The 18,735-nt window shown below is 36.3% G+C and overlaps 1 protein-coding gene across 6 annotated transcripts in view; it reads right to left on the bottom strand.

Moving 5' to 3' along the window:
- The window catches only part of IMPACT (impact RWD domain protein), a 28,183-nt gene extending 9,914 nt beyond the window's left edge, over positions 1-18,269 (bottom strand). For 2 of the 6 annotated variants that reach the window (XM_036009195.1, XM_036009194.1), the window contains exons 1-8: positions 18,151-18,269; positions 16,983-17,111; positions 15,745-15,797; positions 14,549-14,611; positions 7,280-7,365; positions 2,725-2,838; positions 1,499-1,519; positions 600-697 (exon numbers count right to left, since the gene is read on the bottom strand). In XM_036009195.1, the coding sequence (XP_035865088.1) occupies positions 600-697; positions 1,499-1,519; positions 2,725-2,838; positions 7,280-7,365; positions 14,549-14,611; positions 15,745-15,797; positions 16,983-17,111; positions 18,151-18,210 (624 nt within the window). In that variant the 5' untranslated portion in view covers positions 18,211-18,269. The remainder of the gene's footprint in view (positions 1-599; positions 698-1,498; positions 1,520-2,724; positions 2,839-7,279; positions 7,366-14,548; positions 14,612-15,744; positions 15,798-16,982; positions 17,112-18,150) is intronic. The other 4 variants (XM_036009191.1, XM_028524820.2, XM_036009192.1 and 1 more) reach the window with 4 other exon arrangements.
- Positions 18,270-18,735: the final 466 nt, after the last annotated feature.

Below are 18,735 nucleotides of genomic sequence, written 5' to 3' on the forward strand. Positions count from 1 at the left end.
ACTTTATAGGTAGTACTAAAATTGTCCCTTATATCAATAAAGTTTAAATTAGGCCAGATTACAGCAGCAAGGGAGAAGAAAATGATTCTGTTGAAAAGAGAATAAGAAAGACCAAAGAATACAGTTTTTAAATGAAAAGTCTCCCATTTGATATCCTTTGGTGGAAATCAAGTCACATAAGACTAGGAAGCAGAAAGGAAAAGGAATTCAGGGAGGAAGAATGAGCTCAGCCAGTCTGTCTACCACCCCCCTTCACTGGGCAACCGTGGAACATACTTGGTTTTCTAGAACACCCATTATATAGGACAAATAATTCAACAAACTATTAAACATAGTAATTTTCTTGTTTCAAAATCTATTAGAAGGTTAAGCCCTAATCAGAGTTTAGATACAATTTTAAAAGCAGTGAAAGACAAAAACAGAACAAATCTACCACGATTCACAGTGACTTGGGGGTAGCAAAATGAGCAAATAGTTTTTATAGTAAATCAAAATTAAACTATTAGTAACAGTAAAAATAAGGATATTGTTGCAAAAACCATTTACTTGGATAACTTTGGTAAAACAGCACCAACGTGAGCTGGACACGGCAACTCTACCTGTTTGAGACAAACCACTGGAGCCAAATGTGCCTGAAAAGTGCTTCGCCGGTCTGTGATAGGAACACCATGATCAATCGGAGGTAATTCTTCTCTTTCTGTAAATTTAAAGAGTTATATTACTTTTATTTTTAAAATTCACACATTCAAATACTAAAACAATTGGCAATGATATGTGTGGAGGGGGACATTTCAGAAAGAAATGTAAATTACATGGTAAATCAACCCAAATTGGCAATTAATAGTTAACCATTAAAATGATGTTATAATTTTAAGAAAAGGTTTCCAAATATATTGCACATAAACCTACTTGACTTATAAGTGATTTTCACCTGCCAAGGTCACTCAGTGAAAGTGGTGGGTTGGGACTCAAATCTGAGATTGTTGCAGCAGTATAAATTGACATGACTAATTTTTAAGAGTATTAAGGGGTCTTGAGATGAAAATGATTGACAGCTGCTAATATACAATAATTTATTTATCCATTCTATTGTTGATGGAGTTCAGGGTTGGGAAACTTCATATAACTATAATAAAATGTATTCTGCTAATAAAATTGTTCCTACTTCATAGGAGTCAATTAAATATATCAATAATACACCAAATTGGTATTCCATGGGGTATTGTGATTTCCAGTTATTCTGCCCCTTCAACAAGTTTAAGAACCACTAATTTACCCTCAACTCTGATGAGAAACTTACCAACCATAACAGAGGTAGGGGGAGGTAGAAGAGGGTAAAGGGGGATAAATAGTGATGGAAGGAGACTTGACTTGGTGAGGTGAACACACAATACAATACACAGATGTGTATTATAGAAATGTACTCCTGCAACCTATATAATTTAATTAACCAATGTCACCCCAATAAATTCAATTTTTTAAAAAAGGAGAAACTTACCAACCATCCTGGTTGCTGCACCTACATCATTTAGGATGAAAAGTTATTCAGGAAAAAAATAATTAAAATTTGTACCTATTTCTTTTCATTGATCTGTTGAATCTTATCAAGCCAGCTTGCCTTACAATTGATGAAATACTTCAACTAACACATGTAAAAATATTTCTGGAGAGCCTTAACCAACTTGCCCAAAATCACTGCACTGGTTTGTGGCAGGACTAGAACAAAAATCCAGGTTTATGCAGAATGTTTTACCTGTCCCCTGATAGTGTCCTGTTCTTGAACAGATTGTTACTACTGTACTAGTACAGTAGACTAAGGGCAATCTAAAGTGGATGACACTTATTATGACTGTGATCTTCACTCTTTTAGTAGTGGCTCCTGTTTCCCAAAAGAAAGCTTATGCCAAATCTACAAAGATATAAATTAATAAAATGGAAGCCACTTAGACTGAAGCAGGGGTAGGAGTCCTGGACCCCCTTGCCACTCTCTCACCCCTCTTCATCCCCTTCCTCTAGTCCTGAGACACCATGCAAGAACTTTAAACCTTCACAGTACTGGTTAAAAGCTACAGTATAATGGCATAGGAAACTCCTTACCGTCAAAGAGAATGTTCCCTTTGGTCTATCATATTTTTGTAAGAGACTCGAGGAAACTGATGATATCATTCAAAATTTTAAAATACTAAAATGGAATGTATTTTTTGGTATTAACATAGAGCTGATTTACCTTTCATAAGTTGAATACCACTATATTATGAAATAAATTTGCTTAAGCAAAAACTAAAATCTTAAAGACATTTTACTAGCCTTGCACTTTCAATTATGGTATTTATTTTGTTAGTATAGACTAAAATTTAACTCTGAGAAATCAGGAGACAGCTGAGAGCTTCAAAACATAAATATATGTGAATTAAAATGTGAATTGAAAACACAGCTTTTCTTAGTTTCAATTTCTCCCATCACTAATTCAAAAATCTAGAAAGGAGCAAAAAAAAAAAAAAACCCTGAAAATATAAATGAAATCTATTTTTTCCTCACCATTCTGATAGACCCAGCAAACACCAAAATGGCCAGCAGGGAAGAAAAAAATTAACTCAATTTTCTGCAAATGAATAATTATTTCCTAACATGTGGGAGTTTACTAAATTGCTAAGCCATTCCAAAAACAATTCATAATACTACTATCCCACTTTCCTCAAAAGAAACTAGTTAGTAATATTATACCTGCTTGATTTTCACTACTACCCAAATTCAATGCTTTAACAGGTGGACATGGTGAAAGGATATCATCTTCACATTCAGCATCTTCCTCTTCAGTTTTCTTCTTCACGTCTGGGCCTATGTGGATATGAAATATTATGAGTGATCTATAAAGACAGTAAGAAGGTATACTTAAGAATTATTAATATTGGTCTCTAAATATCATTCTTCAATAGAAGGAACCAGGGATTCTACAAAAAGTGATTGATTCCAGGTTGGAGCAAGGATAATACAGATTGATCCCGGAATATTTGGTGATTTCAGAGACTTTAAAAAATGTTCAAAAAAAGATGGAAGCCTAGCAAAAGAACACAGGAGCCTACCTGAAGGAGCTCCTAAAGCCCACACCTGGAATAATTTGAGCAACAAAATAATGATAGTATGAAATTTTATTCCATGTAATAAATTAATACATGAGTTTATACTAATATAAATAAATAATAAAAAAATAAACTGAGAAAAGAGAAATCTCTTCCTCACAATAGAATTACAATTAATAAATGTAGAAGGAAAGAATTAAATGTGAATCACTATTAGGCAAACACCTAAATACTGTAATAAATATTGTTGACCAGATGCACTAATGAATATTAAAATTAGTGAGCAAAAGTTTAAGATGGAATAGGATACTAGCATATCCTCAAAGTATCACTCCCAAGATACTTATGAACTATAAAGGGAAAGACGGTCATCTTTTTTAGCTTTATAGTAAATTTTTGTTTTTTCTTTTTAAAATAAATTTTATTGATTATGTTATTACAGTTGTCCCATTCCCCCCCCTTATTCCCCTCCACCCTGTACCCCCCATTACTCCCCCACCCTAGTTTATGTCTATGCATCATACACATTAAGTTCTTTGGCTTCTCCATTTCCCATTCTATTCTTAACCTCCCCCTGTCTGTTTTGTACCTACCAATTATGCTTCTTATTCCCTGTACCTTTTCCCCCATTCTCCCCACTCCCTCTGCCCACTGATAACCCTCCAGGTGATCTCTATTTCTGTGAATCTATTCCTGTTCCAGTTGCTTACTTAGTTTGCTTTTGTTTTTTTAGGTTCGATTGTTGACGGTTGTGAGTTTGTTGTCATTTTACTGTTCATATTTTTTATCTTTTTCTTAGATAAGTCCCTTTAACATTTCATATAGTAAGGGCTTGGTGATGATGAACTCCTTTAACTTGACCTTATCTGAGAAGCACTTTATCTGCCCTTCCATTCTAAATGATAGCTTTGCTCAATAGAGTAATCTTGGATGTAGGTCCTTGACTTTCATGACTTGGAATACTTCTTTCCAGCCCCTTCTTGAATGCAAGGTTTCTTTTCAGAAATCAGCTAACAGTCTTATAGGAACTCCTTTGTAAGTAACTATCGCTTTTTCTCTTGCTTTTAAGATTTTCTCCTTATCTTTAATCTTGGGTAATGTAATTATGATGTGCCTTGGTGAGTGATTCCTTGGGTCCAACTTCTTTGGGACTCTCTGAGCTTCCTGGAAGTCTATTTCCTTTGCCAGATTAGGGAAGTTCTCCTTCATTATTCTTTCAAGTAAGTTTTCAATTTCTTCTTCTTCCTCTTCTCCTTCTGGCACCCCTATGATTCCGATGTTGGAACATTTATAGTTATCTCAGAGGTTCCTAAGCCTCTCCTCATTTTTTTGAATTCTTGTTTCTTCATTCTGTTCTGGTTGAACGTTTATTTCTTCCTTCTGTTCCAAATCATTGACTTGAGTCCCAGTTTCCTTCCCTTCCCTATTGGTTCCCTGTACATTGTCCTTTATTTCATTTTTCACTGCCTTCACTTCTTCCTGTATTTTGTGACCATAGTCAACCATTTCTGTGAGCACACTGATTACAGTGTTTTGAACTGTGCATCTGATAGGTTGGCTATCTTTTCATTGCTTAGTTGTATTTTTTTCTGGAGATTTGATCTGTTCTTTCCTTTGGGCCATATTTTTTTTGTGTGTGAAAGATAGTAATTTTGATAACAGAATTTACACATCAATTTGGCTAGGTCACAGTACCCAGATATTTGATCAAGTGCTATTCTAGATGTTTCTGTAAAGGTATTTCTTACATGGAATTCAAGTTCAAATCAGTTGACTTTGAGTAAAGTAGACTGCCCTCTGTAATGTGAGTAAGCTTCATCCACTTAAGGTCTTAATAGAGAAGGACTGACCTACCCGGAGGAAAAGGGAATCTTCAGACTTCAGCTGCAACATCAATTCTTACCAAGGTCTTTAGCCTGCCTTGCAGATTTTGAACTTGTCAGAACCCCCCAATCTGGTGAGCCAATTCCCTAAAATAACTCAATTCTCCGTCTTCTTCCTTCTCTTTCTCTCTTTAAATACACATACACACACACACACACACACAGCCTATTGGTTCAGTTTCTCTGGAAAACCTTGACTAATACAATGACTGCAGTGCTGACATCAGGCACATACAACCTTAATCAAGAGATCAAGGTGAACATCACCAAAAATAAAGCACACTGATATCATGAGCTCCTTGATATGTACTGTGAGGAACACAATATCATTTTTGTGGTATTGTTGCCAAAATGCCTAATCCTACTCCAACACGAGAAAATAACAGACAAACCCAAATTGAAGACCATTCTATAAAACAGTGGATCACTCCATTCAAAAGTGTCAAGTCATAAAAGGTCACAAAAAGCAGAAAAAAAACTGAGAAACTGTTTAAAGACTAGAAGAAAATAAGAAGAAGTAACAACTAAATGTGCCATAGAATCCTGGACAGGATCCTACAAAAGTCAAAAGAACTTTAGTATAAAAATTACTGAAATTTGAGTAAGTTCTATAATTAATATTATAGTCCTGTTCTTGACAATTATACTGTGGTGATGTAAGATGTTACCAGGGGAAGCAGAGTGAGAGACATAAGCTCTTTGTACTATTTCTGCAACTTTCCTTTAATTCTAAAATCAGTTCCAAATTTTTATAAATTGTTAGTAGTTGTATAAAATTATTTCAAAATTTAATATTTCTAAAGTAGAAAAACAATATGAAATAAACAACAAATTTCTACTGACAATTAACATTATAATCAAAATAAATTACTTATCAAGTGTGTACCCTAGGGAGGAAACTTCTCAGGAGAGATCCTGATCAGTAGCTTGTGTTAGTTCTTCAGAATTACTAATCCTCCCCTTTTAATATAAAGTCTACAAAACCAATTTTTGACAAGACATTTCAAACAAAATTTCTATACATTATAAATTGTATAAAACAAATCAATAACTCTAAAATTTGAAGAGTGGCTAAACTAAATTATGGATATAGGTGGGAAAGGGAAAATATTTTCAAGATCAATAATTTTTTAAAATTTCTTAAGAGTTGAGTGATCCCAAACCTTTTTAAGAGTCCTAAATTTTTACTGGTATACATTCCATTTTTGTAATTATCCCACGTTCTAGAATGGTGGATTGGCAAAAATCAATTTTGTTTGAGACTACTCTTCTCATAGATGCCCTGAAATGCTATAAAATCACTGATGGATCACAAAAAGTTAAGAAAAATACTTCAAAAAGTATTGTCACATGGAAAAAAATACGTTCATTACCATTTACTTTTTCATTTTAATGGAAACAGTAAAACATCTGCTTTTATAGAAAAATAGTAAAGTGCTCTGAAAAATTATATATCAATTTTAAATGTATACTGATCTGGCTAAGGGAGTCCTAATAACTGATTCTCTGAACTAACCTTCTAAAACATTTATAAATAAACAAATGGGTTTTTTTTAATCCCTATTTTTTCAAATTGAAAACCATTCTATCAATGATAACAATGAAACTCTTTGGAAATAAAATTAGATTAAATAGAGTTACTTTCCTGTAAAAGGTCTTTGTGGTAAGTAAAACAAAAGAGTAGCAAAGTTAATAGGAAACATTAGAAATTTCCATGTTGTCATACACTTGATGATTCAATAAAATAATAATCATCATAGAGCAAAATATCAACTTTCAAATGTCCTAACATAAGATGGCTGTGATAGCTGTACAACTTTGAAATATACTGAAAACCACTCAATTATACACTTTTATAGGGTGAATAATTATAGCATGTGATTACATCTCAATTAAAAAATCAATTTTCAAAGTCAATTTTTATATCCTAAATCAGTCAGTATGTTTTTCAAAGTTCTTTTTCTAAAAACATTACACTGATTTGAAGCTAATGCCTATTTTATATAGTCTAATAATTCATGAAGAATGTTACATGGTACATATTAGCTTAGCAATAGTCAAAGCAGAAATTTTTTGATCTGAGTTCTTTAATCATAAAATTCTATTTCTATAAGACTATATTAAACCAAAAAAGCTAAACCTTATACAAAGAACCATGAGTACATGAATAAATGAACTTTCTAAAATATTTACATTTTATCATATGTAAATCATAAAACAGAACCCAGATTTCCATTAAAGATTTCAATTAGAATATCCATGTGAAAATTTAATCACCGTAAGTTAAAATGGCACTGATAATACTTTCAATCCTACCTGGTTCTGTCATCTGAGATTTTTGTATCAGAACATCTCTTATTTTCTCCACCCACAGGTAAAGAATACTTTCACCAATATTCTGCCTAAACAAGATTCAGGGAAGAAAAAGTTATTTTTAAAAATTTCCTTCTCAAATTCAAAAAAATACAGACATATTTACAATCTAATAAATTATATGCATCTAGCCATGCCTTTTAAAAAATTTATAAAAACATGAAATTTATTAACATTTGTGGATGAGTATTTAATATAGTTTATATCAACATTAACAATTCTAACTAGCTCCAAAATTAACCTTGAGTACTTAAAATAAGCAGAAGTATTACAACCAAAGAAGAGAAAGAAAATTTATGAACTTGAACTGGATGAATTACATAAGTGTAAATATGATTTAGTTTCTCAGTGTTGATGTTCAATCATTGCTTGCTTTCCTAAATTTTTGGACAATTCAAACCACTTATTTGGTACATTTACTATTTGGTGTGCTTATTGCAACAAAGAATTCCAACATTTGAGGAACTCCCTCAGAGAGCTAATTTACAAACCAATCAATCAATGCAACAAGTTTATATTCATTTTTTTAACAAAACATTACATTGCCCAAATTGATTCATTTCAGTTCCAAATAATGTCTGACTGCCTCAGATAACTGAATCCATCTCAAAGCACCATTGAGAAAAAGAAAGTGTCACGGTTCACGTGCACAGAGTGATGTTGAATAATGCAACAGCAATGAAATAAAGGCCCGAGTGTCTACTCTTTACGGAATGACACTAATTTTAGATAAGATGTAAAGAAACCACCAGGCCACTTCATAACACCTTACCCACTTCCTCTAAAACCTTCGCTTGAAATCATTACTTTTCTTTATCACCACTCATCAGCACCCTCCAAAGGGAACTTTCAAAAAACACATACAGAAGAAAACAATACTCTTCAAATCATTCAAACCCTCACTCCCTATCTCACCGGTAACTCCTAATCACTAAAATAATCCTCTGTGTTGTTTGGTAACTTGTCTTTTTAGAGGAAGCAAAAGTCAATCGGAAATGTTTTTAAAACCTTGAGAACATTGGCTGAGTTTTTTGGTTTTGTTTGTTGTTGTTATTGTTGTTTTGTTTTGTTTTGTTTTTAAACAATTCCCGCTCCCATCCTCTCTTCTCAATAAGACTTAGAGAGACAGAGACAGGGAAAGGTAAAATGGATTGGGTATGTATTAAGCCCAAAGTACATTGTATGTATCAACACATTTAACACTCATAATTGTCTAATAAAATAGGTATTATTTCCTCATTGTACAAATGAGAAAACAGACCTAGAGGGATCAGTTAACTTGGCTAAGACAGTCTTATTAAGCAATAAGAAGCTCATAGCTAGAACGTGAATGCAGACTTACTCCAAAGCCCAGGTTGCCCACTCCAGTTAGCCCTCCCATCAAGCAGCAGTGCCTTTAGGGCAGTAAGCACCTGAACTGTGAGACTCATCTATGAAAGAGAAGTTTAGAGCATCTTTTCTTACTTTACAATAGTAGTTTGTTTTTAAATGAACCTATCTCAATTCACCAAATGTTTAAGGGCCTCAACAAATCTTTAAGGGCCTACACTGAGCCCTTAACTATAAATGAACAGTAAAGGCAGCCCTAGGGGTACCACCGTAAAGGAGAAAACTGGGTCCCTTACTTGTGTTTGTAATCATTATTCTTACAAATTTATGCTTTTGCATGTAATTCTCTCCATGTCCTAATCTCATTCTATTGAATTCTTCTCATTACCACTAAAAGTTGTAATACTAATATCTAGTGTTCACTGAACACCTACTATATAAAAGATGTGTAAACAATGTTTTGTTAATTCACTTAATCCTTACAGCCACCCACTGAGAGAGAAAAATCATCCTTCTGTGAATATACATGCACATTCAGATTTGGGGTAGGGGGGAGGAGATATACCCCGGAGGAATTGTAACAGTAATATTTCCAAATAATAAAGAAGTTAACTCCAAATCGCCCCTGGTCACACCCTCCCACAGAATAAGCAAGCACCTCTGCCCCACAGCACTGGCTGAGCTTCCCTTCTTCCTCAGTGCATAACAAGACTCACTGACACCCAGCATAGGGAATTTGTAATGGGTGTGAAAGGTTTTCTAAAGAAAGTGAAAATTATTCTTTCCCTTGGACACCAAAATTCTACCAGGTATGGTGGTTTATTTTTATATTTGTTGTTATTATTGCTGTATTTGTGTTTTCTCTTGTGATGGTAGTTTATTCTTATCTTTTATCTATGCACTAGGATTTGGTTTTCAAACTTTTGCCAGTGCTGTAATGAAACCTCCAGCAGAATTAGAAACAAATCAAAACACACAAAAGCTAGGACCCCTTCCTCCTCTACCACTCAGGCACTGTCCCAACAGTTCTAGAGGAAGTCAGCTAAATCCCAAAGACACTCAGGGTGCAACCTCTGAGAACTACTCATTACAGGGTGAGAACTACTCGTTACAGGGTGAGACATCAAGCTTTTATTTATGAAGTTCAATTACAGTAAAGTAGCTAAATATAAAAAGCCTGAAACAAAAATTGTTTCAGATTGAATAAAAGACCAAGCTGGGTTAGAAACTGATATTTGGTTGAGATATTTTACGAAAAACTATATTTAAATAACTACTACCCAATTCACAATGATCAAAACAAAGTTATCTGTGACTCTACTTTTACATGTGGCTTTGATTTTTATATCTTTAATTTTCCAATGTTCATATTTACTGACATAAGGGTAAAAGCATAGCGAAATGCACTAAGTGGTAGGGACCTTAGACCAATCATTTGATGTCTTTTGAATTTCCATCATCTCATTTTTAAAACGACAAAACTAGATGAGACAACTCTTTTAATGAGAGCTGTTATTATATAGTGCTGAAGCACATTACATGAATTATGTCATTTAATCCTCACATTATTCTATTACCTTCATTGTGAAGATGAGAAAGCAATCAAAGATGTCACACGATTTCAAAAACAAAAACTTCAACTTGACTGACTTCAGACAGGCAGAACCTAACTCTAGGCCATGATCTCCCCTTTCTTAGAACCTTTCTTTAGGCAAGTTGTTTTAAACTCTTCGCTCCTTTAGAATACACGTGTATCTTTTTAGAAGACTCTCGTCAGTTTTACAACCGAGGAGTGTCTTTCTCAAGGACCTGGGAGCCATCCTTTTGAGATGTAATCACCAAAGAAGATGGAGCCCCTATCTCCCCACCTCTGAGAGGACAGGAGCCTAACTTCTGCTGAGCAATCATTAGCAAACACAGATGGCCTAATAACAAAAAAATTCATTTGCTAGACACATTCTCACTGACCAAGCTCCCTTCTAGTACTTTCCTACTAGCTCATCCGAGCCCTTAAGAATCTTTCTCCCTTTGGTTTCAAGAGGTTGAGTTCAGACTGAGTTCTGGCTGCTCTCCCCTTCTCCCTATTACAATAGTCTTGAAGAGTCTTCTTTGCCTCTGTAACTTTGGTGCAATTATTGTTTTGACAAGCCTCACTCTGCAATTTTTAACTCTAAGACTCCATGATACATCAAAATGTGAAGAGCAGTGAGAATTTAAAATGATCATTTTCCTGGATTTTAAATTCAATGTTTTGAAATGTACCACCATAAATTCAAATACTACAAAAAAATTCTAATACCTTTCATTTTCTCTTAACACCAATTGTTTTAGTATTTTGAAGTGTTATTTACCTTTGGTTGTATTAAAATAATTGTTTTCATATGTTCCAAATATCCACATGCAAAATATTTATACAAAAATAAGATAAGCAAATTAATCAATACTTAATCTATCACCACAGCCTAGTTTATATTCTTAAGTATTTCTTTAACTGACCATGTTTCTCCATTGGCATTCTTATTGCCTTAATAAAGGCCTTTATCGCCTCCTGAGTTACTGACTGCTCCTCGTATGCTGTTCCTTCAAACTTTTTACAGCCCACCCTCCACACTGCAACACAAATCTGATTATCTCATTCCCCTGCCTAGAGCTCCTGGAGCCCACAAGATAGTGCCCAAACTCCTTATCCCAGCTTACCGGTTTTCTTCTTATACCTACCTCAGTTTATACACCTGGCATCTAAAACTACTTGCGGAACTCTGACGATGCCAACTTGCTTCCCACCTATGTGCTTTGCTCATGGGTTTCCCGTCTGCCAGAAACTTTCTTCTTTTAATCACCCGGCAAACACTATGCTCAACAGTCACCTCCACAATGGAACCCGCCTTTACAAATGCCCAGAGAATATCAGTTACTAAATATCAGTTACTAATATTAGTTACTAAAACCTCTAAAAAATGTTATTATACTTGGTCCAAACTTCTCAGTAATTATGTCATAATACTGTATTGGTACACATATTTTTTATTTTTTTTTTAATTCCAAACACCTATCAGTGTCAACATACAGGAGATAATCAATAAATGTTTACAAAGAAACTAAGAAACTACAAATTTTCTGACTTCTTACCTCGCTACATAAGAACAAACTATAATTCATCTTCCTATCTATGCAAAAATCAAGTTTAACAGTCAAAATGATGCTAAATTAATATGAAAATCTAGATAGTTACACTATTTAGAATATAATGAAAATATAAACATTAAAGAACTCTATTCATACATTTACCTTATATGTTTAATTTTCAAATATTTTTCACTAGCTGCCCCCTGCTGGAATTTTATGGAAAAATACAGTTCAAAGTTGTCACACAAAACTTTTAAAAACAGAATGCATATTTCTATTTAGACCACATGTGTGAAAATACTACCACTGGGCTTTGGTTATTCAAGCACTTTTAGTAAAGAAGACAGTATGAACCATACTCGATCTTTAGAACAAACTACTTTGTAATTTTTGATGCTTCCTAATTTTTTCTTAAAGATTTTATTTATTTATTTACTTTTAGAAAGAGGGGAAGGGAGAGAAAGGGGGAGAGAAACATCAGTGTGTGCTTGCCTCTCACACATCCCCTATGGGGGACCGGGTCTGCAACCCAGGCATGTGCTCTGACTGGGAATCGAATCGGCAACCCTTTTGTTCACAGGCCAGCACTCAATCCACTGAGCTATACCAGGCAGGACTAACGCTTCCTAATTCTTAAAGAGCTCAACTTAACTAGATAGGGAGAACAGTAAGTTCTGTTGTACGGGAGCATATCTCTTAGCAAAGGAGGGACTTTCTGGATAGAAAAAATAGACTGCATGAGATTGTGCACAGGTAATAGAAAAATTTGATGAATGTGACTAACATGACAGAAGCCAAGTATGGGAAAGATTTTCAAGAAAGAGGAAGTGTTTAACCCCACCAGTTTACAAAGGCCACATTAAGTCCAAAAAAATGAAAAACAAGTACATCATTGGTGAACAAATTTGCAATACAGCTTACTCTAACAGGGGAGATAAATTGGTAAATAACCATAAAGAATTACAGAAAGAAGTTTGTCAGGGGCACCAAAGTTGGGGTAGTCAATAAGGTTAGAGAGAGGCATCAGGAAACATTTAATTGAGGAAATAAATACATAAATGCTGAGGGTAATGGAATCACTAAAAGGTGGCATCCCCTATTGGAAAGCCCAATTCTTGGTTATTTCGAGAGTCTATTGTAAACCTGGGAACTCAAGGAAGACCACACTTCCTCTAGGAAGAAATAAATAGTATCACATCATTTTTCAGTCAAATATTTTGGGAGGAAAAGAAACATGGTCTAGATCCCAAGCATAGAAAAGGAGTACCAAATGGGGCAGCCACCTAGAACACAGAGGCCAATCTTTACTGTAATGGTCAGGCTAGACCCCCAACTGCCAGACTGCTAATGACCCAGTTGCCCCAGTTTTCAACCCTCTGGACTGCCTATGAGTCAGCTGTCCGGACTGGCTTGGTAGCCCAAGGCCTAATCGAAACTCTCCAGCCACACACAATAGACACCTTGGCGCCAGTCACAATAGCCAGTGGCCAGACCAACCCATTGTCCCAGCTCACATCCTGGAACTCTGAGGCACCAACCTGGAAGAACAAGAGACTAACCCCTCTCCAACCCCCTCACAAACCCCATGCTTTTTCTTTTAGAAATCCCACTGTTGCCTTCCCCCAGTGCTGAAGTCAACCCTGACCAGCCCACCTCTCAGCGCAGCATCAGATAAAGGCACTTAGATCAGATCACCCAGTTCCTCCAGTCTCCATTTCTCGCACAATCTAACAACACTTACCAATTCATGGATTACAGTAAAACTGATATTCCAGAGCATTATGTCTTACTAACTTAATATATCTTATTAAAATTAATCCAAAATCACACATATCTTCTCTGGACTACTGCATCCACCTGATGTCCCACATCTATTACTGCTCTCTTCCAATTAATCTCCACATAGAAACAGAGATGTTTTCAAAATGAAAATCTTATATCATGGCATCACACCACTCAAGACCCCTCTTTGCTTCCCTGGGTATTAGGATAAAAACAAAAATCTTTAACATGGCCTACAGAACTCTGTATGACTTCCCTGCCTACCTCTCCAGGTCATTCCCCCACCATGCTCCCTTCTCTCCCTTCCTCTCTCTTCCCACTTCATGCAACCACTGCTTGCACTGAAATGTGTCAGGCTCCTTAATACAGAGCCTTTGCACATGCTGGGGCCTTTCACTGGAGTTACCTTCACTTAAGTAATTCAGTGGTTAAGTCAAATTAGCTACCCCTAACCTCCTACAATAGGTCAGGTCTTGTTTCAAATTTAGTACTACACATTAATATCCTTCTTCTACAGAGCTTATCACAGCTGCAGGTTTACATTCAGTTTTACAATGTTGTAAGTAATATCTCTCCTACCAGTATTTCTAAATGCCATGAAAACAGGGACCATTCTGTCTTTGCTAACTATGTGTATCCAGGATCTACTACAGTGACTACTATATACTATTTGTTGAATTAATGAAACAGTAAAAAATACAGTATATTTAATAGACTCCACACATTAAAAGTATATAGTATTTTAATAATTATGCTTAGGATTCTGGTGTTACCAGTTTCATTCAACATAGCCTAAAATAGCAAATGTATATATAAAATTATATAAGCAATCCTTTAAGGACTCTTCAAGTGTATAATTTTTGTTAATGGAAAGATAGCTTAAAAAAATTTGGGGTAAGGCCCCCAAATATAACAGTTCCAACAAAACGCTAAAACAGAATCACCAATAAAATTTTTTAATCACTTGTCACTTACATATATATTTCCTCAAGGCTATTAGATAAATCTGTACGTTCTTGCCCTTTAAGCCAAGGAGCACTAAAATTTAAAAAGACAACAGAGAAGATTATTTGAGGATTTGTTTATATCTCAAATATAAATTACGGCACAAATTAGTTTTATTTTACTTTTAAAAATAATGTATTTTCATTAAAATGTTACCTTATAAAATGTTATCTTAAATCAATACAGTTCAAAAATGCTTTCATTGACATTAACTCATTTAGTCCTCCCAAGAAATCATGGTGAAGCCAATATCAATATGTCAATTAAAATATGGTTTAAAAAAACAGGGGTGGGTTCATAGGATGTCATAAAACTGCCCAAGTTTACAGAAGTGGTAGAACAGGTTCCAGAATCTAAATTTCCAGATTCAGTTTTTGCCACACTATGAGCAATTCCCAATGTAGTCTAACTAGTGTCTCAAAAAACAACTCTAACAAATAAGCTGATTGCCACAGGACTGTAAAAAATTAAACGTTTTACAAAAAGGATATTTATGTTTACAAGCATTCGATAATTACATCTATCATTTTTAATAAATAAAAATTTAAAATACAGGCCCATTATTAACAGCAAATTTTATGGCTATGGTTTTAAAGTACTCACACTAAAAACAATCCTACTGATAGGTAAAAATTTAGTAACAGAAATTCAGTGCAATTCTGTTAACACAGGTTTATACATCTTAGTACAATGGGTCAAGCAGGCAACGTTAATCAAAGGTTACTTGCAATCAAACAGGTCGTGACTCATTAAGATTAAGTTTTGGCTGCTGAGAAGATGATTCTCAACAACAATGGCAGGAAGAAGCACCAGCAGCACCACGGGAGGCAGGCAATCTTAGGCAGAGGCACGCCCAAGAACTGTGGTAGGCAGAACCAGGCAGAACCAGGTTAGGAGAAACTCTACAGGGCCGCGGCTTCTAGATTACTAATTCATGTAAAGTTCCCTCCCCATCTCTACAGCAAATACTAAATGATACATTTCACTATTTTCATAGAATTTAAATTTTATTTAGATGCTGTATACTGAGTCCAAAAGGTATTTTTAATTTCTATACACATTTTGACAACAAAGATTTTTTTATAAACACAATTACACAATATAGAGAAACAATCCTTGAGAAGTATAATTTTTATAAAAATATAAATGTAGAAAATAGAGCTTACTTCAGTTGATAAACAGGTGGAGCTGTACCTGGATATTCATTGGGTAGCATCACCTAGAAAATAAGGGTGAGGAAGACAAAGATGAAGGAAAAGAAAAACTGAAATAGGATCATTATACCCTAACTCTAAATGAATGGAGTGGCATTATAATATGTTCCAAGGATTTTTCTGAAGAAATACTAAAAAAAAAATTCTATTAAATACTGTTAAATACATTATCAGCTAACACACAACGGCACAGCTTTCTTTTCAAAATAGCACCATAAAAACAAATACTGACAAAAACTCAATTTAGCATCTCTAATGTTGAAAGGACAGGCAGTGATCAAAGAATAAGCATTAAAACAGAAAGCATATTGGTCTCTTCATTTACTTAATCCTAACCACAACTGATTCTCAATTAATAGAGAAATGAGCATCTACTCTATGAACCATCTAAATTACTAACCTATTCTTCCTCTTAAATGTTAGCTATCTTCCAGGTTTAGATCCTCTCCTATTAAATGGGTAGGCTAATGAAAGGAAGTGGAAGTTGCCCTGGCTGGCATAGCTCAGTGGATTGAGCGCGGGCTGGGAACCAAAGTGTCCCAGGTTTGATTCCCAGCCAGGGTACATTCCTGGGTTGCAGGCCATAACCCCCAGCAACCGCACATTGATGTTTCTCTGTTTCTCTCTCTCTCTCTCTCTTTCTCTCCCCCACCCTTCCTTCCCTCCCTCCCTAAAAATAAATAAATAAAATCTTAAAAAAAATTACTTTATAAAAAAAAAACAAGAAAGGAAGTGGAAGCAAGTCTGTCAATGGTACATTAAGAATAGTCTAAGCCCTGGCTGGTGTAGCTCAGTGGACTGAGTACCTACCTGTGAACCAAAGGGTCGCTGGTTTGATTCCCAGTCAGGACACATGCATGGGTTGCAGCCCAGGTCCCCAGTGGGGGCCACATGAGAGGCAACCACACATTGATGTTTCTCCCCCTTTCTTTCTCCCTTCCTTCCCCTCTCTCTAAAAATGAATAAAAACCTTAAAAAAAGAATACTTGAATTAAAACTAAGAGGAAAAATTGAGACTACCTGAGATTTAATTACCCCTGTGTTTAGATAATCAATGGTTAACAAAAGCTAATAACAAAAAAGATAATTTAGAAAAGTCACACAATAGTCATTAGAGTAATACCATAACAGTCAATCACATAGAGTCAATGTTGTAACTGGTAAACGACGGTAATGAAGGGGGAAAATACCTGTAAGCAAAGTGTCCATTTAGGGTTATCTATATCGTCGCTAATTCTAATACAAAATATTTTGGCGCAGTCATCAATGACACACCATTCCTCGCCATATATAGCTGCCATTGCTTCAATTTCCTCATTCTGAAAGAAGTTGATAAGGAAGAAAAGTCAATAAATGTACATATGCTAAAGACCTGAGTTTTCTTTATTCCTTTACAAAGCATTTGCCTTTAACATTACTCGTCTGGATGAAGGTTACCTGAATGAACACTACCGAATGCTCTTAGCAGCGAGTCACCGTGTTCTAGTGGTTGCCAGACATTATTGCGATGATTGGGACCAGCCTTGCTACTATACTACACTCAGCGTTTCCGACCGCAACTGAGGCAAGATATGTCTGTACACCAATACTCTGGAACATGAGTCACAAGTGAAAGGATAAACGCATCTTCTCTGCTCAATCTTTTCAACAGGTAATCCACACCCCCATTCTAGCCCTATATTCCTTCTGGGATATGGATTTGGATTTGAGCACGAGAGTAGGTGGTTGGTTTAGAGGGGTTTTGGTAATCAAAGACTTCATAAGTAATTCTTTCGGTTTGGGGTTAAAAAAGAAAAATAACCCAGCCTGAGGGTGAACTGGGAAGCAAAGCATGCATTCAATTTCGTATCCTCTCAGTTTGTCCTCATAGCTCTGAAGGAAAAGCTTTAAGGACGCCCACGTGAGCTACGCACGAAAGAAAAGCCAATACCAAAAGAAAATGAGTCAGTAGACCCTCGGATCTACTGGAGTTCCAGGCCTTGTGTTATTATTGCACGTTTTTGCAAAGGCAGAAACCAGGGTTCTCAAGTGGCTTGCCCAAGGTGCCCCAGCGGCAATGAGGCGGGGACCAGAACTCGGGTTTCCGTCTCCAACCCTGAGCTGTTCAGTTGCATGCTGACGGTTCACCATGACATCGTCCTGGCAGGCCTAGACTACAGATGAACTGGAGCGAAGGCATGAGAACACTCGTCCAAGAATAAGAACCGTGAAAATGGAACACGGTGGAGCAAACAGCGCAGCTAGCAACGGAACCGCGGGCGGCCCCAAGCATAGAGCCCCTCAATGGAAAAAAACCGCCCCTGACGAAGAGGTGAGACTGAAACTAGAGTGAAGATCCGTGCCCCTCCGGGACCTCACCTGCCTCTGGTCGGTCCCAGTGTCCACCTCAGCCATGTGTCCCCAAGAGCTGCTGGCCATAGCCCGCTCAGACCAGAAATGCGGGGGCGGGGCGTTGCTGCGGAAAATCTAGAGCTGGCCGACCCGGAACTGCAACCGAGTGCGTCACGCAGCCCATATCTGCTTCCGGATTGCCGCCAGGTAGTGAAAGGGATTGCGGGTGGTTGGGACCCCCAGTCCTGCTCTGTCCACCGCCTTGGTCTTCCGCCTGGTGGGACTCCAGGGAAACCGTTCTTCCCGAGGGGTGGCTAGAGACTTGGGTTCCTTCTTTTGGAAACCCGCTGGATCTGGGGGCTTCTGCTCGACCCCTGCGGCCTCGGCACCATTGAACTCCCATGAAATGTTCGGGAGTTGGGTTTACCGCCACTTCCCAGGAAGGGACTTGACCTCAGCCCACAACGCTAGATTCGTCTTTGAACTTAAAGGCAGAGATTTTAACATATGTTGTCTGATTTGAACGAGGATGGGTTTGATTTACCATGAACAGGACAGCAGAAGAGGGAACTTTTGAAAAAGCGTTCAGGAAAACAACTTTCATACAAGACA

The sequence above is a fragment of the Phyllostomus discolor genome, chromosome 9, assembly GCF_004126475.2.
Source record: "Phyllostomus discolor isolate MPI-MPIP mPhyDis1 chromosome 9, mPhyDis1.pri.v3, whole genome shotgun sequence".
Lineage (NCBI taxonomy): Eukaryota > Metazoa > Chordata > Mammalia > Chiroptera > Phyllostomidae > Phyllostomus > Phyllostomus discolor.